Source organism: Anabrus simplex, chromosome 12 (assembly GCF_040414725.1).
Source record: "Anabrus simplex isolate iqAnaSimp1 chromosome 12, ASM4041472v1, whole genome shotgun sequence".
Lineage (NCBI taxonomy): Eukaryota > Metazoa > Arthropoda > Insecta > Orthoptera > Tettigoniidae > Anabrus > Anabrus simplex.
Window position 1 is genome coordinate 73372229 of NC_090276.1, and position 23015 is coordinate 73395243.

Below are 23015 nucleotides of genomic sequence, written 5' to 3' on the forward strand. Positions count from 1 at the left end.
GAACACAATGAAAAGTAACCAAAGATGATTCATCGTACCCTCCAAATGGGTTATTCTAAATAAGGAGAAGAAGAAGAAGAAGTAATAATAATAATAATAATAATAATAATAATAATAATAATAATAATAACATTTCTGTCAGTCAAGGTGCTGCTGTCTATATCTTGTATCTACGGTTCGGTGTATGATTCAATGAAGTTTGACATTCAGGTTCTTTCCTTTTTTCTCTCCATAATGGTTCCGAAGACTTGTCTTGTGCTTGGGCATTGGTTTGGCATAGGCCTATATCAATCAAAAGTACACCAAGCATGGTAAATACAGTATTTAGCTGGTGTTCGTGAAATTTATTAAGTGTTTATTGTACACCAAGCGAGTTGGTCGTGCAGCTGTGAGATTGCATTCGGAACTTGCCAGTCCTAGCTCTTTCCCATTGTCCCGTTGCTGAAAACATTCGATATGTTCGTGCGACGTTGAACAAGTAGTATAAATAATTATAGTGATGCTCATGGGGACGCAATACGTTTAAAGATATGATCAGTCCGAGGTTCTAACCTATCGTAGGTTCCTTTCGTTTTAAGGACTTCCTTCATAATACTCATTTATGTCCAAAGTTTTTATTGTACTTTACGCTTAACCACAACAGCCAAGCAGAGTAACGCTCGTGTTCCGATTTCGTGGCCTGTTCGTATGTCACTGTGTGACAATTCTCCTTATATCGTTTTCCAACAACCCAACAATCAGCTGATCATGGTGTTGGCCTCGCGCCGTAACATGGATGAAGTGGCGCTATTCGCACTCTATGATTTTTAATGTTCTAAAATTTCGGCAAACGGTCTTTAATTTTGCACCAATGATTCTATAATGCGTTATTTCCAATAGTTCTCGTTATTCGAAAGCCACGTCCCCTTGTTTATGTGACCACCGAAAACATGGCGGACGTTCGTTCAATTAACTTCAGCCAGGCAGCGCTTCTGCCTGTCTATGTTATTCTAGCTTGTTGGATATTAGGATCTTTCACCACAATTCAGAACGTCTGAGATAAACTATCGTAAGAGTCAATACAATAAGGAGTGCGGTGGACGGCGTAAGATTGAACTGTTGTATGAGGAAAAGTACCTATGTGTTAACATAAGGAAATATCTTCATTGGAGTAATCAAAAATATGGGATTGTAAATAAAGGGCACAGATCTCTGCAAATGGTTATGAGGGTATTTAAAGGTTGTAGTAAGGATGTAAACGAGAGGGCGTATAAATCTATGGTAAGACCCCAACTAGAGTATGGTTCCAGTGTATGGGACTCTCACCAGAGTTACTTGATTCAAGAACTGGAAAAAATCTAAAGAAAATCAGCTCGATTTGTTCTGGGTGATTTCCGACAAAAGAGTAGCGTTACGAAAAATTGTATGTTCCAAGCTGTCAGTGGAGAGATGGCGTGAAATGACAGTAGACGAATAAGTTTGAGTGGTGTTTTTAAAAGTAGGAAATATCAGAATATGAAGGTAAAGTTGAAATTCAAGAGGACAAATTTGGGCAAATATTCGTTTATGGGAAGGGGAGTTTAGTCCAATCAGTTTCCAAACTCTTTGCATTTATTTAAGAAAAAACTAGGCAATCTGTCATCTGGGGGACTGGTCTAAATGTAGATCAGTAGTAATTGATGATCACTCATCACTGTTTATCGCTAATTTCTCCTTGTACATACGATAATAGCTTATCTTTATCGCGTAATCAGTCTCATTACTGGAATTGTCCGGCTCCTTGGCTAAATGGTTAGCGTGCTGGCCATTCGTCACAGGGGTCTCTGGTTCGATTCCCGGAAGGGTCGGTAATTTTAACCATCATTGGTTAATTTCGCTGGCATGGAGGCTGGGTGTGCATGTCGTCATCATCATCATCATTTCATCCTCATCACGACGCGCAGTTCGCCCACGGGCGTCAATTCAAAAGATCTGCACCTGGCGAGCCAACCATGTCCCCGGACACTCCCGATACTAAAAGCCATATGCCATTTCATTTATTATTGAAATTTATTTCCACTACTTACACAAGAAAAATATCTCTACTTAATTCATGACTCAACAACTCTTCTTTCATTTATTTTTTTAGGATAAAATATATCATTATATTATTTACTAAAAACAAAGACATTGATCTGCCAACGCACATCTTCATTCCTGCGAAACATACGACAGTATACCCATAAAAATACACGACCAAAACAAGTCGCACCGGGCGAGTTCGTCCTGCGGTTGGGAGCGCACAGCTGTGAGCTCGTATCTGGGAGATAGTGGGTTCGAACCCCACTGTCGGCAGCCCTGAAGATGGTTTCCCGTGGTTTCCCATTTTCACACGAGGCAAATGCTGGGGCTGTTCCTTAATTAAGGCCACGGCCGCTTCCTTCCAACTCCTAGGCCTTTACTTCTTAAAACATACGATGTTCAATCGCCACGCACAATCTCCATGTCACCTCATCATGTGTTCTCGCACCAACTCGCTTTGTTTTGACAACTCGAAACATGGCTGCCCTTTATGAACTTGCCTCCGCAAGGAACGCTGATGTCAGGCATTCAGCTATTCTAGCTCGTCGGACATTTTCCGCTTGTCGCCTGTTTGATGAGACCCACACATCCTGTAGTCTATCCACAAGAAGTAGAAGCTCGAGTTGGCGGCCGGCTACAGCCTGTTAACCTTGCCCTACTCTCCCGCATGGCGGATGCATCTATTTGCCTGCACTCCTCGTTTGTCCTTGCTACGGACCCCTTTAAATCCAGTTTGCTATAAAAATGGCCTTACTTCGCCAGCGGGCGGGGGCGTTCAATCAGGAATGCCAGCATGTACGATAATTATGAGGGTATAAGATAATTATGCACGATGTTAGGTTCTACGATAATGTAGGAAACTTGATTGGATATCGCCCATACATTCTCTTCTCTTGTTGGTACACATAGCACGGTCAGGAAGTCGATGTAGATAAACCATGTGGAAGTAATATTCCCCTCCGTAGCAATCGACGGCGGCGATATTTTGCAGCCCCTGGTCTCTGCTTTGAATGTCACTGCGAAGCGTACCGAAGAATCGAATCGAATCCGTGGAGTTGCAAGTCTCATTCGCGAATGTTCCTTGTAAGACTAATGGGAAAACTGTTTCTTCAAAAAGAAGGACACATTGACTGCTATCAGGATCAATCAATCAATCAATCAATCAATCAATCAATCAATCAATACTGATCTGCATTTAGGGCAGGCTCGTTGGTAGCAACCAATGATTGCTCAGTGCATGTAATGGCAGAATAGTAAACAGTAAGACGTATCACGTCTGGAGGTTCAGAGACACGATCTTGTAAGTAAGATCGTGCAGCTGCCATCGCATATGCTTAGGTCACAACACCAGTGGAACTGTAATACTCGTACAAGTCGGCTAACGTATCAAAAAAACCGTAGATACAAGATATAGGCTTAGAAAGCAGCACCTTGACTGACAGAAATGTTATTATTATTATTATTATTATTATTATTATTATTACTTCTTCTCCTTCTTTCGAATAACCCATTTGGAGGGTACGATGAATCAAATTTGGTTACTTTTCATTGTGTTCGATTTCCTTTGCTTCCAAATTTCCTTCATCCTTCGAGAGTGTCGTTCCTTCTCTTCTTGAGTCCACTTTCTTCTAGTTGTTGGTTTCTTCCGCTCCTGAAACGCTGCCTTTTGAACTGCTTCTCTAAACAGTGTTCTGTTTTTGATTGTATCTGTTTTAATTCCAGCATTTTCATGTCTTTTTTCATTTCAATGAACCATGTGGGTTTAGATTTGTAACTATTCAGAAGGTTGAAGATGCGCTTGGTTAGTCTGTTGTCATCCATTCTGTCCAAAAAATTGTAGTCTTCTTTTCCTCATTACGTCAGTTAGTTTTACAATTTTCAAATATAGCTGTCTGTTTGGTCCTAACCTCTATTCTGCATTATTTCGTTTAGCTCCCAGTATTTTTCTCAAAATTCTTCAGGTCTGACTACTGTTTGGTAGTGTCTCAATTTGGTGTTCCAGGATAAGGATTTTTAAAAATATGTATACATTTTGTATCATGTGAAACAGCCATTCCATTGTGTGCACTTTAGTTTCTATAGCTGTTTTTTTTCTTTTGTTTCATTCGTTATCCACTCTCCTAAGTATTTAAAGCAATTTGTTTTACGTATTGTGTTGTCATGAATTGTGATTTCTGATTTTTGAATTCTGATTTCTTCTTTGTTGAACACCTTTAGCATTGATGGCTTTCCTCCATTCTCGAACTATCTTCTCTACTGCGCAGTTGAAAAGCAGAGATGACAAACAATCTCCCCGTCTTACACCAGACTTTATTTCAAAAGGTTTTGAGAGTTCGCCCCTAATTTTTACTTTGGATGTCGTGTTTGTTAACGTTGCTTTATTAGTCAGTTGTTTTATTATCGATTCCTAATGTTAATTAGTGCATTTCTGTCAACTGAATCGTAGGCTTTCTCAAAATCCACAAAAGTAACTACATATTTCAAGTTTCTGATTTTACTCATTTCTATTATGTTCTTTAAGTTTAATATCTGTTCGGCACATGACCTTCCCTTCCTAAATCCTGCTTGATACTCTCCTAGTTGAGGGTCGAGTATTTCTTATACTCTTTTTAAAAGCGCCTTGGACATGATCTTGTAGGTTACTAGCAGAAGGGAGTTTGCTCTATAGTTGTTAGGATCTGTTTTCTTCCCTTTTTTTTCTGTAGTGGATGTATTAGTGCAAATGTCCAATCTGATGGTAAACGGTTTGTTTCCCAAATGTCTTTGATGATTTCTGTTAAACACAATATCATATTGTCACTAGAGTATTTCCAAAATTCAGCAATGATGTTTCTTCTCCAGATGCTTTGTTATTTTTAAGTTCTTTTATGATTTATTTTATTTGTTCTGTTGTTGGTGGCTTTGAGTCCAGTAGTATTGGGAATGTGTTACCAAAATTAAATTTCTCTTTTGGTGCATCGCAGTTATACAGTTCTTCAAAGCATTTTGCAATTCTCAGCGTTATTACATGCCATTTTCTGAGTTTTTTTGGATCTGTGAAAAGTAAACTTGGTGGAGTGTATTCCTTTAAGCTAGTTTCGGAGGTTTTGTAAAAGTCTCTTGTGTTGTTCTGTTTGAAGTTTGATTCCATTGATGTTAGTTGGTCTTTCATACTGCATTTGATCTTTTTGAGGCCTTTTGATGGAAGCTTTCGGGCTTCTTTAAGGTTGTTCCTATTCTTATCATTTTTATTTTCATTCCAGATGTTGCAAGCTCGTTGTCTTTTTAAGATTAATTTATCACACTCCTCATCCCACCAGGCATGTTTCCGTTTTTTCTTAAGGAGTATGGTTTCTTCTGCTATCTGTACTATATATTTTTGAAGTTGCTCCCATGTTTCAGGTGTTTTTTTTCCAGAAGTGCTTTGAAATCAATTTTCTTTGGCTAATTTTTGTGTGTCGAACTTTTTTGGGTTTATATTGACACTTTCTTCTATATATTGGCCTAATATAGAATTTAACGATAGATAGATAGTGGTCTGAATCCAAACCTGCACTCTTAGCAACTTTTACGTTAAGTATCTCCGGTGCAGACTGTCTGCTTATAACAACAGGGTCAAGTTGTTTCTCCCCACAGATTGAATTTGGAGATACCCTTGTAGTTTGTTTCCTATTATTATTAACAAACACATCGCAATTGCGAAATATCCCGGTGGCAATTGTCACTTACAGTAGTGTGATAACAAGGTAAAGTTAAAAAATTACACAACAACAACAAAAGTACAACAAGCAATTCCATATATAAAAAAAGATACCCCGAGAAATATAACATTCTTAAGTATATCCAGTGCTTAACATTACGGCTTACAATACTATAGGTTGAGCTTACTACTAGCTTAACATTACAAGTTATAATAAAGTACAGTTTAAACATAACTAACAACGACAACAAGCAATTCAATGGAAAGAAAATATTACAATAAGTACTACTAGTTTAACATTCTAAATCCAGCATCATCGTATATAGGCATATAACAGACTAGGTAAGGTAGCCTTTCACTCTATAGGAAAGCACTGCCAAACCTGTCTGGATAGTCAATTTTGCAACTTAGTTAAAAAATTCAGTCAATTTATCAAAAAAAAACTGCATAAATGTTAAGTGCTAGCACAGTTAAAAATCAATGGCGAGTGGACCAAGTAACCAGTTGAGAGGACGGGTACATAACCTCAAACAGTCGCTGAAGGAAGAAGATTTAGCTGCCATCTGACGTGAGACTTCCAACAATCTGTAGCTCTCAGCACATACTGACGAGCTAGAATAACATAGAGTGTCTGTATGCCTGACATCAGCGCTCCTTGCGGAGGCAAGTTCATAAGGGGCAGCCATGTTTCGAGTTGTCAAAACAAAGTGAGTTGGTGCGAGAACATATGACGAGGTGACATGGAGATTGTGCGAGGCGATTAAACATCGTGAGTTTTAAAAAAGTGAAAAGTTAGATTCTCGCCTTCAACAATGCCAGCCGTATGCTCAGCGTACCTTTTTTCCCTTGAGAGTACATTTTTGTTGCCATCTCGTGTATGATTCATTGAAATTTGATATTCAGGTTCTTTTTCCTTACCGAGCGAGTTGGCGTGCGGTTAGGGGCGCGCAGCTGTGGCCTTGTATTCGGGAGATAGTGGGTTCGAATTCCACCGTCGGCAGGCCTGAAGATGGCTTTTAGTGTTTTCCCAATTTCATACCAGGCAAATGCTGGGATTGCATCTTAATTAAGGCCAAAAAGAAGCACTCGAAATTGGGGAAGCTAGAGATTTTGGAAAGAAGAATCCTTAGAAAACAGCGGATGGAAACTTCGAAGCAACAAAGAAATTTACCGGAAGATGGAAAGAATCTCAGAGTCCATGAAGAAAAGGAGACTGGCGTTTCTCGGACATCTGTACAAAATGAACGCAAACAGACTTACCAAACAAATATTTGATTACTTCTGGAGGAAAAAAAGACCACTACAGCCTGGATTAAGCAACCGAAGAAGGATGTGGAATGGTTAAGCATCTCGGAGGTCCAACTGTTAGAAAGGGATACATTTAGTAACACAGTCAAACATTTGGAAAGTGTTCAAGCCGCAGGAAGACCTAAGAAGATCTGAAGAGCCTGGAGGAACGAATAACGGTTGCAGGCCACAGCACAGGAAGCAGGACACAGAGAAAGAGAAAGAAATGAAGTTGTAGCCTGATCCTAAGCGGTCCATTCGCTTGTAAAGTAACAACATAAAAAAATACAAACCCCACGGTACTAAAGCCCGAACAGGCCTTGGGCTACATGTGGGTGGGGTCGGTAGAATAATATCCACGTATCCCCTACCTGTCGAAAGTGGCGACTACGGAGGGTTGCCCCAGTTAAGTTCGGACGATTTTGACATACCTTTGTCCTAGGCGATTCCTTTTATCCAGACCAGATTGTGCTCGATGTGATGGCCACTGGCACGGACTCATGCCTTACCTCTCAATTTCCACTGTACAAAACTTCTACGGAGTACAGGAAGACGAATATTGTCCCTGGTGCAATTTCCAAAGACCCTCAACAGTGAAGGGGCGTCTAGAAGAAGGCCCTCTTTACAGGAAAGGCACAGAAATCCATCGGCGAGGCATCCGGGGTTTGACAGGGATGTCACTAAATGTATGACACGGTCACCCGTCTCTGCTTCTTTTCTCTCGAACTAGGTGACTGATGATCTAGCAGTATGTCTGGATGCTTTATCCATGTTAATCCAGACATATGAAGTATCCTCGCCGTACAACCGAGATATCTTCGCCGAAATAGGGGTCCACGACATTCTTCTGGAAGTAGGTAGCACTGATCATCACATTTTTCAGCACTCTTGAGGATTCTGAGTTTACCCCGGGCAAAATATTCTGCCACTACCATGAATCCCCTCGCAAATTTTTCTTCGCTTTCCTTGACGAAGTTTGAATGCCCCTTTTGGCCTATTGGGCGAAAGTAAATTGCCCGGGGCTTATTGGCGTCATCCGGATAATCCAAAGCTTCATCCAGGGTAACAACCGATTCCCATTTATCCCTTGTTTGGTAGTTTTCGTATAATTTTCTGGCATTACTGAACCGTTCTTTACCCTGCCTTGCTTTCAAAGCATGTCCACGTGCCTTATGCAGCTTTCTTTAGATGTGGCTGACAAGGTGTCTATGAGTTGGTGGATTTTCCTTCAGGTCAGCAGCCTTTACCTTCTTAATGATGTCCGAAGTCCTGAAGGGCCGAACTCTATTCCGTGGCAGATTTTTTGAAGTTGTTGATTCCTGGCGGGAAACCATTCTGATGTAATTTTATCACATTGCCTACAGAGGACTGTACTAGTGTTGAGACCTTTCATTTTACACTGTAATACAATACTCGATAATGAGAAAATAGCATCGGAAAGGCCAACAAGGTATCCTTGCCATATATCTGCAATTCGGCAGGCCATGAGGCAACAATGGTATGATACAACTGTACGCACCACTTCTATAAATCACACTGAGCACACAGAACAAGAAAAATGGGACCCAGGGACTATTAACATGGCAGCGTGGGTTGGTAACCACAGAGTCCTTAGCTGAGTCTGGCATTGCTTTCCCTTACTTGTGGTAGGTTCCTCACTTTCATCTATCATATTCTACCTCCCTTGGTCAACTCTTGTTCTTTTGCGACGCCGACGGAATTAGGTTTGCAAATCCTAGGGAGTCTTTCATTTTCATGCTCTTAGCGACCTTTGCTTTCTTTGGCCGATACCTTCATTTTATAAAGTGTCGAATCCCTTCCATTTTTTTTTTCGCTCTGATTAGTATTAATTGAGGATTGTTGCCTAGTTGTACTTCCTCTTAAAACAATAACCAAGCTACCAAGAAACCGTTGCTCAGCAGATTAAGAGGTGACGAATCCTCGCGGCTGTTATTCTTGGTTTTCTAGATCTCTCGCCGTCAGATAGCTCCTCAGCTGTCATCACGGAGGCTGAACGAGCTCTCAGTTGCACGTAAAAATCCCTGACCCGGCCGGAAATCGAGGGAGACTCAGTTTCCAAAGATTTAAGGGCAAGATGTGTAGAAGTAAATGAAGCCTCATAGCTTGTTACGCGGAGGCTTGGAAACTGAACAGTGGCGCCACAAAGACGAGGACACTATTACTTCCTCCCTGATCTAGATAGTGGCGACTTTTTGTGAAAGGAATTATTCATGTGGGTTTGCTAGTAGAACAAAGAGCTATTACCACTCAGCCTTTCTGGGAGAGAAAGTGAGCACAAAACTGTGTAGGGCATAGGTCGACACAATAGGCGTCTTATCTGCGGGTGTGTTTGTCAGTGCACGCTTCATGGTAATTGTTGCTTTAAGAGTATCAGCTCCTTGTAGGTGTCGGCGGCTCGCCGAAAATCGCAATACTTTCAGTGGGATGGAAGTCAACTATATGTTACATAATACAATAGGCCATGTAATTTAGGTTCCAGGATTCAAAACTAAAATTAAATAACAAAACCAATGGAATCCCAACACTAGAAATACAGTTTTATAATTTGCTTTACGTCGCACTGATAGGTCTTATGGGGACTATGGGATAGGAAAGGCCTAGGAGTGGGGAGGAAGCGGCCGTGGCCTTAATTAAGGTACAGCCGCAGCATTTGCCTGGTGTGAAAATGGGAAACCACGGAAAACCATCTTCAGGGCTGCCGACAGTGGGGTTCGAGCCCACTATCTCGCGGATGCAAGCTCAGAGCTGCGCGCCCCTGACCGCACGGTCAACTCGCCTTAATAAGTAACTAGCCTATAAGGGTGTGCCCCATTTCTCTGCGGAGTCGGATATGAAGTGAGATGCCCTTCCTGGCTTCAACCTCGTCAGAGGAGTTACATGCTATACGGCAGTGGAAAGAGAAAGGATAAGAATCCGGTTCCGCCACATAACCTACTCCTGTCGAATAGCACCAAGGGGCCTGTTCAAGGCTTAACATCCCCATCCTAGGGATGAATCACCATCAACAGCGCCTGAACACTGCCGACAGGTTTGGGCATTGTATACCATCTCCTCTTCTACCCTGCCGGCCAACGGGCTCGGAACGGCTAGCTACGGGCGCCGTCAACAGTGGTGCATAATAAAACTAGCTGAGTTAAGAATCACATTCTTCTTCTTCTTCTTCTTTCGTTACGTCTTCTGTAGGAACACGGGTAGCTTAGTTATGGTTTGGGGTTTCTTCACCCCCCTTTCTCCTTTTCTCCCGTTCTTCAGATGATATTTTCAGTATCCTCTTCTCTAACCGTGCTCCTTTATGCAAGGCGGTGTGGTGATTATTATTTTAAGAGGAAGTACAACTAAGCAACCATTCTCTATGTAACACTAACGAGAGAGAAAAATGCAAGCGATCCGACACTTCGAAAAATGAAGGTATCAGTCAAGGGCCTCGAAGGGCGTGAAAAGGAAAGACTCCCGAGGCCTCGCAACGTAATACCGTAGGGGTCGGAAAAGAACAAGACTTGACCAAGGGAGGTCGGATAGGATAGATGTAAGTGAGGAGCCTGGCACAAGCAAGTGGAAGCAATGGCAGAACTCAACTAAGGGCCCCGCGGTCGCCAACACACACTCCCAAGTTGACAGTCCATGAGGCCCCTTCTAGTCGCCTCTTACCACAGCCAGACGATACCGTGGGTGTTATTCTACCGCCTCCACCACAGGGGGAAAACAATAACCAACAAAAATAATTCTAAGAATTGAAACAGAATACAGATAACTTTGCAGTCAAACAGACAAATATAATTGTAAACTCAGAATGCCAAGATAAGAAAGTAAACGATAACCTGAAGAATGAAATCAAACAAGCAGATAGTATGGAGATAACTTCACTGCAGTATATGGTTTATAAGAACACATCACACGCTAACTTAGAGTTGGTTTGGTCCGTGGAAAAAAGCGTTTTAAATAAAAATAACATCATACACTTTTCACAGCTGTATTACTATTATCGTTATCATCATCAATATTAGGGGTCAAAGATTGAGATCATCCGGCCCATATCAACGAAATGACTGCCATAATAACTGAGTATCGTTTTACGTGAAATTCACGCCGAAAGTCGTATGAATATATTGGGTGATGTGGTTTGTCTTCTTGATCTAGCTCATTGCTTTCTTCGTATTGGCTATGTGTCCTCTGCCGACGGAGAGTTACGTCTTGTTATGAGGTAGAAAGGTTATAAATAACGGCACAAGGTTCGTCCAAGTAGAACATATGAGTTATTTTGTGCAAAGTAAACAGTCTCGACACAGGGTGTGGTTCTGCTACAGTTTGCCCGAGAAACGAATGCAATCTTCAAGCCCAGCAAATCCAAGCTCCCTAGATTCCATCCGAGAGGCGAAATGCAAACTGTCAAATCATTCTTCACCAGGCTTATGGGGAACACGGAGAATGAAGAAAAGTGCTAAGATATCTCGAGACAAGCCTTTGTAGGGACTGTGTCAGCTCACGGTCACCCATGCTGGATTGGCCTCGGAGTAGAGCCACACTGACTAGGTCATCGTAGAATACGTTCCACTAGAGAACTTATTTGCTTAAAACCGACGCATAGAGAGCGTCTTCAACAGCCGAACAGGGCATGCGTGTAAGTCTCGTCGTCATAGTTTCCATAAACCATTGTTAAATATTACTTCAGTGTGGAGAATAAGGCTAGGCGCGCACTTGCCATTAAAAAGATGCAACCGGTCCTATTTTCTTATCGACAGGACTGTCGCGCTCTCAGAGTGAGTCATAGAAAGCAATGAATCTGCGCGCAAAAGCGACAACTTAGTCGCAGTTCAAGCAACGTGTCTTCACTGTCCGACTGCATGGCTTTCAGAATAGCGCCAGAAGTATCTGACAACGAATCAAGCGGAGATGACGACCTTATAAATAACGTGCCTGATACCGACAGGTTGATACTGGAGATTGGAAAACACGAGCTCTTTAAAATAAAGAACTCAAAGAAAATTAGTGATTCTACATAAAATTAAAACTTCGGGGAGAAGTATGTGTGTCCAAATTGGAATGAAACTTCCGGGGCAGAGAAGAAAAATAAAAAGTGTGTCCGATACCCTATTTAAGTTCGGTTTAATTAATTTACATTTACTACGGTGGTGGCAGTTGTGCAATGCTAGATTCTTGTAGTTTTTCGAAGTTGATGGGCATAATGACCTTCCCGGGGAAATTATACACTGACTGACAGAGCAAATGCAACACCAAGAAGGAGTGGTTCGAAAGGGATGAAAGTTGGGGAAAAAACAGAGACGGCACGGACGAATAATTGATGTTTATTTCAAACCGATATGCAGGTTACACAAAGCGCACGGCATCGACTCAGTAGGATGTAGGACCACCGCGAGCGGCGATGCACGCAGAAACACGTCGAGGTACAGAGTCAATAAGAGTGCGGATGGTGTCCTGAGGGATGGTTCTCCATTCTCTGTCAACCATTTGCCACAGTTGGTCGTCCGTACGAGACTGGGGCAGAGTTTGCAAACGGCGTCCAATGAGATCCCACACGTGTTCGATTGGTGAGAGATCCGGAGAGTACGCTGGCCACGGAAGCATCTGTACACCTCGTAGAGCCTGTTGGGAGATGCGAGCAGTGTGTGGGCGGGCATTATCCTGCTGAAACAGAGCATTGGGCAGCCCCTGAAGGTACGGGAGTGCCACCGGCCGCAGCACATGCTGCACGTAGCGGTGGGCATTTAACGTGCCTTGAATACGCACTAGAGGTGACGTGGAATCATACACAATAGCGCCCCAAACCATGATATCGCGTTGTCTAGCGGTAGGGCGCTCCACAGTTACTGCCGGATTTGACCTTTCTCCACGCCGACGCCACACTCGTCTGCGGTGACTATCACTGACAGAACAGAAGCGTGACTCATCGGAGAACACGACGTTCCGCCATTCCCTCATCCAAGTCGCTCTAGCCCGGCACCATACCAGGCGTGCACGTCTATGCTGTGGAGTCAATGGTAGTCTTCTGAGCGGACGCCGGGAGTGCAGGCCTCCTTCAACCAATCGACGGGAAATTGTTCTGGTCGATATTGGAACAGCCAGGGTGTCTTGCACATGCTGAAGAATGGCGGTTGACGTGGCGTGCGGGGCTGCCACCGCTTGGCGGCGGATGCGCCGATCCTCGCGTGCTGACGTCACTCGGGCTGCGCCTGGACCCCTCGCACGTGCCACATGTCCCTGCGCCAACCATCTTCGCCACAGGCGCTGCACCGTGGACACATCCCTATGGGTATCGGCTGCGATTTGACGAAGCGACCAACCTGCCCTTCTCAGCCCGATCACCATACCCCTCGTAAAGTCGTCTGTCTGCTGGAAATGCCTCCGTTGACGGCGGCCTGGCATTCTTAGCTATACACGTGTCCTGTGGCACACGACAACACGTTCTACAATGACTGTCGGCTGAGAAATCACGGTACGAAGTGGGCCATTCGCCAACGCCGTGTCCCATTTATCGTTCATTACGTGCGCAGCACAGCGGCGCATTTCACATCATGAGCATACCTCAGTGACGTCAGTCTACCCTGCAATTGGCATAAAGTTCTGACCACTCCTTCTTGGTGTTGCATTTGCTCTGTCAGTCAGTGTATTAGGATCAAGTTCTTTTATTTGTTATAAGTACCGGTTCACACCTACACTTTTTGGCAACAACGAAATAAAACCAATAATTAGGACAATTAGCGTGTTAAACATTAAAAGCAATATAAGGATCCAACAATAAATATTGTGATTTTGGGGCACTCCAAGTAATTAGTACGACTGCAACACTGACAAATTAATGAAATTAATTACGTGCAACATACCGGTAATATACTCAAATAATTGAAATAAGAGATCAGCACCCATGTTTTAACATTATTTGAAAAACATATCCTCCACGAGAAAGTTTCTAAATGATTTGAAGAAGGCCATACTCCCCACTTGAGCAAAAGATGAGAAAGTCAACAGTTATTTAATTAATTTCTGATTTAGCAACATTTTTGGTAAGCAAAATTCGACAAATTAGTACATTATCCATCGTGCAACTGCCAAGAATCAACGGTTTATCAGTGGTAGTGCGCGCGTAAGATTAAATACTGCCACAGAGACTTTTCTGTCGCAAGTGCGTGCCTATTTACACAGGGTGATCCGTGTGTAGAGAGAATCGGTAGGTTTCCCGCCATGCCAGTGCAACGTGCTGAGCACTTTCAGAGCAGAGCTGAGCTGAGGAAACAGGCCTTGACACAAGTCGCAGTGCCGACTGTCAGCTGAGAAATCCATGCCGAACAATCTGGACGAAAATAAACACAGAATGCAGTAATATATTTTTCTTTACAAATGTTGGTATCATTCCACCTCCATTCGCAGGAAGAAAAAGAAAAAAATGAAACCACTTTTCCCTTGGGAAAATGAAATGTTCATAATAATTATGTCTCCCGGTCAAGGGCTGCTAATTTCAGCCTGCACGGTTGCTACGTTACATATTTTGTTGCGTCACGTTACGTAAATGTTCTGATGAACCCAGCCTTTAGACAGGCGTTCTGTGAAATACAGTGGAACCTCGATATCTCGAATCATCTCGGGAGCTAAATTTTATTTCGAGTTATCGAAATTTCGAAATATAGAGAATACCGTTTTTGAGCAAGACCGACTCCAATCCTCAGACCGTAATATTAACAAAAACATGGCGGCCGAAGTAGCCGGATTGCTGGTATTGGCTAACACGAAAATATCACGTACATATTATATAAAGGCGGTAATTTAACATGATAAATGTTTCATCATAGGTAAAGTCACTTTTACACGTATGAAAACGCTTCGCCAACAAGTTCGCACCACATATAATCAACTAGAATCACATAATATTCTACTAGAAAAGATACCAACAAATTGATTATTTAGAAATTTAAATTCGTGAAATAACCTTTTCTCTTAGATTTCACTTCGCTGGATAGATGAAAATACATGATAAAACTGTTAAAATTATATTTCTAACATCTTTTTGAATGTTTCAAAATAAATTAACGTGCGAAATTCCTCGATTTATTCGCTCTCGTGAGAACTATGAAACATAATTTGTTGCCTTAGTTTTGAAGTGGTGGAAAATTTCTTAAATTCAGCACCCGAAATAATGATATTTTTGCTTTACATATCACTAACTACATTTTTATGGTTTTCGGAGACGTTGAAGTGCCGGAATTTAATCCTGTAGTCGTTATTTTATGTGCCAGTAAATCTACCGACACGAGACTGACGTATTTGAGTACCTTCAAATACCACCGAACTGAGCCAGGATCGAATCTGCCAACTTGGCGTCAGAAGGCCAGCGCCTTAAACGTCTGAGCCACTCAGCCTAAGTACACCCGAAATGATTATGTTAACCCAATGAACGGCCCTGGTAATGTTAACATAATGTTGACATATGGCATAACAGCACTTCACACAATGATAGTAACCTTAGTAATGAAACATTCAGACACTAAAGATATAATAGGTTTTTACCCATTAAAGAACATGAGTGCAAAAAGTCTATTGACTAAACATTGACATTTAACCACATAGACGAGCTTCAGTTCGGCGCAGTCTGCTTGATAACAGATAACCACGCCATGAATCGGAAGGTGTTGGTAATGTAAAACCCTACGTTACCAACCCAGCTAATCCCTCTAAGTCACTATTTCTTCTGTGTAACAGTATACAGATTGCTCCAACTGTCACACTTATAAGTTTTATTATACTCCAAGATCCAGCCAAACATTTCCGCAGGAAAAGCTAAGATTATTGTAAAATACACTTGCATCTAAATCACTCAACACTTTGAAGCATATAGACACTGACCGAATATCACAATATCAATTATATTCTATCTAAATTAATATTTTCCGAGGAACATGAATAGTTTTGAAGTAGAAAAATGTCTTCCCTAACCTCAGACTTATTCTCAAAACGATGTATGCACGCTACAGTTTTGTCATGGACTTAAAAATCATCACGATGTACATTCCTAATCAATTTCTCTCTTATGTTCTATTCCGCAGGAAACTTAAGAATAGTTGTATGAGAGGCATTGCCATAGTTAGACTAAAACCTGGTCCACCTAGTGCACTCATGTTCTTTAATGGGTAAAAACACGGTCAAAACAAGCACATTCTCACATTATTGCGCATAATTACAGATCCTATGTGTCCACTAACTCATACACTCGCGCGCTTATATTCTACAGAGAAACTAACATTTATCGTCAACTTCCATAAAATTACACGGACTACATACGATAACAAGAAACCAAAACAAACCCACATTTCCAACAATTCCGGCTACTCGATTCGCCATCTTTGAACGATCGAGAGTAGCATTAAGGTCTGAGGATTGGAGTCGGTCTTGTTTTGAGCATATATAGCGCACATGTATCTACGACCTTATACTGAATACATTATTTTTTGCAGTATTTGAAAGTATGCTAAGACACTCGTATTTCACGGTATAACCCTTATGACAGTAACATTTTAGAACACAGGTTACGGTACACACAGTAGTGAAACGAGAGAAATACCGTTAACACCTTTGGAAAAAAAATGTTTAGTCTCTTCTGTTTTTTTTTTAAAACTATTAACCTTCTTTTCTTCCACATACTTTTCAACAACATTTAGTGTATTGCTGTGAGAAGCACTGTTATTTATATTCGACTGATTCTGTATGCAGGTACGAAATCACTCAGCCAAGATTCGTAAATAGAGATTGTTATCCAGAACTTTCGGGGTTGCTTTCGTACATGACCGGTAATAAATTCACACCCGAGAAACAGCGAGGCTTTGCTGATTTTCCGATCACCAGAAGTTTGTTTCTTGGTTGCCGTCATATTACCTCCCACCCTTTCTTTATTTGTTGACTGTTCCTCACAAACCACAAATGCACAGTTAATATCGCACAAAATTCGAGTTACAGAGTATTTTTTTTTTTTTTTGCTTCAAGGGAGGAAACGTTTGCTTCGAGAAATTGAGAAATTCGTGTAACCGAATTTTGAGTAATATAGAAATAAATACACGTGAGGATTAGGACAAACGGCCGGGAAATTGAAGTTACTTCAGCATACTGAAAATTCGAGTATTGGAGCTTCGAGATATCGAGGTTCGACTGTAATTGATCCCATTTACTTTTTTCTTGTACTTTTCCCATTATTCGTAGAAACATCAATCCCTCACACAAGAGATTCCGTGTCTTTGCGCTCGGCTTACTGCAAACATGCTTCTGTACATACGCTCTCCTCTACACAAACGGTGTTCTGTAATGTCGACACTTACCCCGATGAGGTGCGGGCGAGATGACTCGTCTAGAGCGTCCACAGAGGTAGTCGCCTTCCTGAAACAACCAGAGATGTAGTGTTAACACAGAAGTGAAACCAGTTTTAGTCTTGATCGTGAAGCACAGCGTACAATAACCCGTCTGGAATTAGCATAATCACTTTCCCTACACTTTGTAACTATGACAACCACTGTTCGTCTATGTACACTCGGTCAGTAGCGCCATCTTCTCACTGTGCGCTTTCTGCCTCTAACTAAGAGCTTGTATCAAGTGAACCACGTTCTGCTACTCAGTCTAGAATTTAATTCCTTGAACTGGCTGGAAAACGAACCGTAGGCCTTGGAATAGAGACAGGCATGCTACCTGTACACCAGTGGTTCTCAAAGTGAGGGACACGCCCCTCTGGAGGACCGCAGAGAGTGATAAAGGAGGGCGCCGGCTCTATTCGAAATACGTATTATTCGTAAGAAATATTGCTATCCTCAGATTCTCACAGCCATTAACCCAGACAGGAAGTTCTTCCACCGCCATTCAAGGCTAATAAACTCGTACTTTTGCTGTCTCATTTCACAAGAACTGACCAGTAGATCCTGCCAGCACGTATTCTGAGAAGAGGTGAGAGTAACATTTACCAGACAAGAGAGCACCCTTTCACCCGCCTCTCGCAGCGGTATCACCTTAACAAACACTTAACAACCACTAATGACAATAAGCCGCTTCATAATTTGATCGCCACTTCCTTACAGGAATTGATTTTCTATTCCTGCCATTGTCGACTCGATTTCAGCCAGGCGTTTGCAGTCAGTTCAAAGACAGCGAGTGAACGGGCGTGTTTAGTGGAAGTGATTAGCCGGATTACAAGTATCGCCGTACCCAGTGATAAGTAAGTGGCTTATTAGCAATGGTCAAAGGAAACCCCCGTGGAAGTGCTTGCCCTCCTTCGAAAATATTCAGTCGTAATAAAGAACAAGATTCGAATTTAATCAAAGTGCATTCTTCTTCTGCTCCCACCAGCAACATTAATTCTACACCTAAAACCAAAGTGCGTGAATACAAAGACGATTATTTGAAATTAGCCTTCACCAGCATGCTTTTGAATAATACACAGAAGCAAATACCGTAGATCCCGTGATCCGTTTGTGTGTAGTAGCCTATGAGAAGTGCTACGAAAGTAAAGATGAGAGAGAGAGAGGGGGGGGGGAGGCGTGACCGAACAAGTTTGAGAAACCCTGCTCTATACTACAGAACTGGCTGCTAATACGAGATCTATAATGTCCTTCATTATCTCAGAATTCATGAGCCTTTTGTCGAAACACTCATTTCTCTTTTTGCATTTATAGGAACCGAAACTCTTATCTCCTCTGTGGATGGAATACCCCTTGAGTGTCTTAAGAGGCTGCTAAAGCCCAAAAGCATATCCATAATTCTATGCTTTTCCGTGTAGCGGAGTTTCTTAGGGCCGATTGCAGAAACGATGACTAGTTTTAAGCTTTAGACAACGTCTACCTAAACAACGTCTAAATCGATCACGATCTTCCATTGCATAAACAATGTTCAGCCGGTGTTTAGGTAGACATCGTTTAAAGTTTCAATATTGGTTAAAAATGGAGATAGAAATATCTTTCATGCAACTCTTGGTTTGTCGCAACCAATGAAATTCATCGGTGCGCGCGCCGAACGCCAGTCAGCTGTTTGTCTTGCTACACATTACTCAAATATGGCTATGCATGAGCTGAGCATGACTTGCCCACAGATAAGAATATCGCTTTCGGTGGAAATTAAATCTCATAATATTATCGACAGTAAAGCGACACGCCACCGTACGGAAGTGCAGCTTTGATTATAACGTTGTTACGGTGAGTATAATCTACTCGTAAATAGCTTCGACGAACGGAAGATTAAACAATAGTAATGTGCAACCGAATGTGTTGCACGAGCCATATATATGTAGCTTGCATTCTTAGTTTCCCTATTTTTACACCAGGCAAATACTAGGGCTGCTATGATGGCCACGGCTCCTCTTCTCCAGTCGTCCTCTTTAAACACTAATGACCAACATCACCTCTCTCATAGTTGCCGAAAACTTGTCTGAATTAGCGCGACGATTATATATAAAAACTACATACAACCTACTTTTTAGTTTTCACTATTATGTGTGCTTACTTGGCAGTAAATATAAGTGAATCCCTCCCGGTTGATGTATATGACAGCCCTCTGACGATTGGGACAAGTAATTCTGTCATGTATGTAGTCAAAGTGACGTATAATTCTATGGAAATCACTCCATGCATAATAAAATATATCAGTTACCAAGAATTGTATTCAAGTTGACATTTACCGGACTGTCCCTTTCTCAGTCTGAAGAAACAAGCGTAATCGTATTTTAAGCTCTACCTCCCCGTACATTTCAAATGAATTGCTGCGATTTCGCAGCGAGCGACCCACAGAGAGGCCGACGGACTAACCTTTCTTCCCGGAATCGTCTCAACATGATAATACAAATTACATGTTTCATGGTACATAACCTCTGATTGTGATTCACTCCTCTCATTTGAGGTTAAACAGTGGTCTCGGCAGTGTTTAAACATGACCAGTGTTTAAGTGATAAATAACGACTCTGCAATGCGGCAGCCATACTTAGGCATTGTTTAACCGTAAACATCGTCTAAACACCCTTTCTGCAATCGGCCCTTAATGTTTTAGGACAGGAGCTATTTTAAATTTACGGTAATAATGATGATGATAATAATAATAATAATAATAATAATAATAATAATGATAATAATGATGATGATGATGATGATGATGATGATGATGATGATGATGATGATGATGATGATGGCGAGTAGCCTCCGGAGAGGCCTGGTGCAGAGGCCTGTTAGGAATCTTTTCACTTTTCAAGCCTTTTATGTTTCTCTATTGGTGCAGAAATGCAAAGTGGAAAGAAATGAAGTGAAAAGTTTTCATAGATGTTGCAAAGAGATGATTCCCTTTTCATCTGTTAATTAACAAGTATGCACACCAGCTTCCCGGCGTCGAATTTGGTTTAGTGATGTAAACATGTTACGGCGAGAGCTTTTGTTATCATTAAGTGTGGACAGTGATGAAGAATCCAATAAGAGAACGTACAAAGACAGCATTAATTTTCATAACGCCGGGCTGAGTGGCTCAGACGGTTGAGGCGCTGGCCTTCTGACCCCAACTTGGCAGGTTCGATCCTGGCTCAAATACGTGAGCCCCGTGTCGGTAGATTTACTGGCACGTAAAAAGAACTCCTGCGGGACTAAATTCCGGCACCTCGGCGTCTTCGAAAACCGTAAAAGTTGTTAGTGGGACGTGAAGCCAATAACATTATTATTAATTTTCATAACCTCACTTCGACGGAATTTCCTGAGGCTGACTATATTCTTGGAATTATCAGTCATTTATTGAAACATGCAACAAAAAGAAGTCAATCCGTTTCCGAAAAAGAACATATTCTTACACTGGTGAAGAAATGGTGCCCAGCTGCATGGTGTGGCAGCAATGCATGGGACATCAAAATCAATTATTTGCAGAACTGTTACCAAAGTCGTAGATGTTATAGTAAATGTAATATTTCCTAACATAGTACGTTAGTCTGATAATCCACATAATATAGCGGCGGAATTTCTAATGAGGGGTGAATTTCCTTCTGCCTGTGCAAGTGTTGATGGTTTTCCGTGATTACCCACTTGCACACCAGGAAAATGCTGGGGCTGTACCTTGTTTAAGGTCACGGCCGCTCTATTCCCAATCCCAACCCTTTGCCATCCTTGACTTGCGTCGCCAAAAACATTTCATGTGTTACTGCTACTAAATGATTTCATTTCTTCCCTGAAGGGGTACGCGGGCCTTCTACACGGCGTCGCCGTCTCTCAGGCCAGGAGATTTGTATCGGAGAATGTGGGAGGGTTCGCGGCCTGGACTAAACTAGGAACTGTCTCCGTATTCGCCTTAGTGCAGGATACTGGAAAACCAAGGAAAACCATTCTCAGGACAGCCCTTCTCCGTCTCTCGAATACCGTATAGAGTTGTAGAGCCATGGTAGAGCCGTAGCCACTTGTGGGCCGAGAGCCACTCTGTATCCGCCTACGTGTTGGTGCGATATTAAACCACTAGCAAAAAAAAAAAAAAAAAAAAAAAAAGTCAACAGGAAAAATATCATTGGTTACACATGAAGACTAAAAGCCGTTAACAAGGAAGGAGCACCATTGCCGCTAGCTTACTGCATACACATTACCAAGATCATTAACGAATTCACTAATGCCTGCCTCTAGTGCCTCTGGGAAATTACCTGCAGATGTGTCTACTAATTTGCCATCCCAATCTGTTACTGCGGAATGGTGCACGAATGGTTGGTTGCATTTAATTGATGGCTTGAGCTGCCACTTGTTTTTCACATTTATTTTTTGAGAGTTCTCATTTTATGCATCTCTAGTTCAAAACCACTTTGGTCAGTGTTAAACGCATAGCGTTCTTCATAATGTGAAAGCATTTGTTTAATTTTTGTCACAAATTGTGTTGCTGCATCTTGATTTTTTTTTGTCGTCCCGTAATGACGGTTTTGTTTCTAACACCGTTATCTTAAAATTGTGATGTCATCTGGTATTAGCTCGAAATTTGTTGAAGTTTAGTTTTGTAGCACTGTAGGTCCGCAGGTCTCACAATGAGGTAGGAACTTCTCAAACTGTGATTTTGTTTATATCCTTTCTCTGTTCCCTTTTAATGCGTCGATATTGCTCTTTGGACATTTTGAGTCTGGAAATGACCGTAGCAACTTGTTTGTTGGTTGGGTGCTATTCGTCAAAATTGTAATTGTTTTTTGAGTACAAGTTCTCTCCCAACTGTTATGTGATGATCTCTTCATTAGGCTCTCATTATTCACAACTATACTCCGGATTTTAAGGAGTAATATGTTAGAATGCAAACTAATTTGGTTATTAGTAGTGTCATCTAGCCCGTTATTCCATTGTGCAGGGGTTGCGATGGACCTTACACCTAATGTTTCTGCAAAACTCATACCATAACCGCTTTGCAGATTAGAGTATACTTGTTACTCTCTTCAGTAAGTTTCCATTCTAATCTATTACTGCCTAAAAATTCCGACTCTGTTCATAACCAAGAGGATCAAGTTCTTGAAACTTCCGAAGAAAAATGCTGCAAGACAAACAGTAGAGAAATCAATTAAATAGGCAACGGAATCGATAAATTCCGATCTACAGTATGTTTGTGCTGAGCACAAGATCTGCTTCTTCGCGGTCATTGTCTCTTCTTCTTCTTCTTCTTCTTCTTCTTCTTCTTCTTCTTCTTCTTCTTCCCTGGCCGTATACGTACCCATACAACGGGCACTCCCGATCGCACTCACGGTCGGCTCGTGGTTGTGTCTTGATTGCGAACAAGAGATTCGTGTTGACGTGAGATACATAAAACAGATACAATTTTCAAAAAGTCTCATATGTAATTTTTGTTCTAGTAGTATTATTATTAACTGGTACATTCGGATGTTTTAGATAACCTAACTATATTTTAAAAATTATTTTTCTTATTGAAAATGTTTAATAATTTAATATGAGGTAATCTTACCATTTAGAAGATTATCTTTTTTAGTATAACATAAGTAGAGGGGCAGTGAGAGTTGTATTATGGATAG

The 23015-nt window shown here is 41.6% G+C and overlaps 1 protein-coding gene across 2 annotated transcripts in view; it reads right to left on the reverse strand.

Annotated features, from left to right (window-relative positions):
• LOC136884469 (inositol 1,4,5-triphosphate receptor associated 1) overlaps nt 1-23015 on the reverse strand; it is a 286150-nt gene that overhangs the window by 129285 nt on the left and 133850 nt on the right. For both annotated transcript variants that reach the window (XM_067156658.2, XM_067156659.2), the window contains exon 2: nt 17344-17401. In XM_067156658.2, the coding sequence (XP_067012759.2) occupies nt 17344-17401 (58 nt within the window). The remainder of the gene's footprint in view (nt 1-17343; nt 17402-23015) is intronic.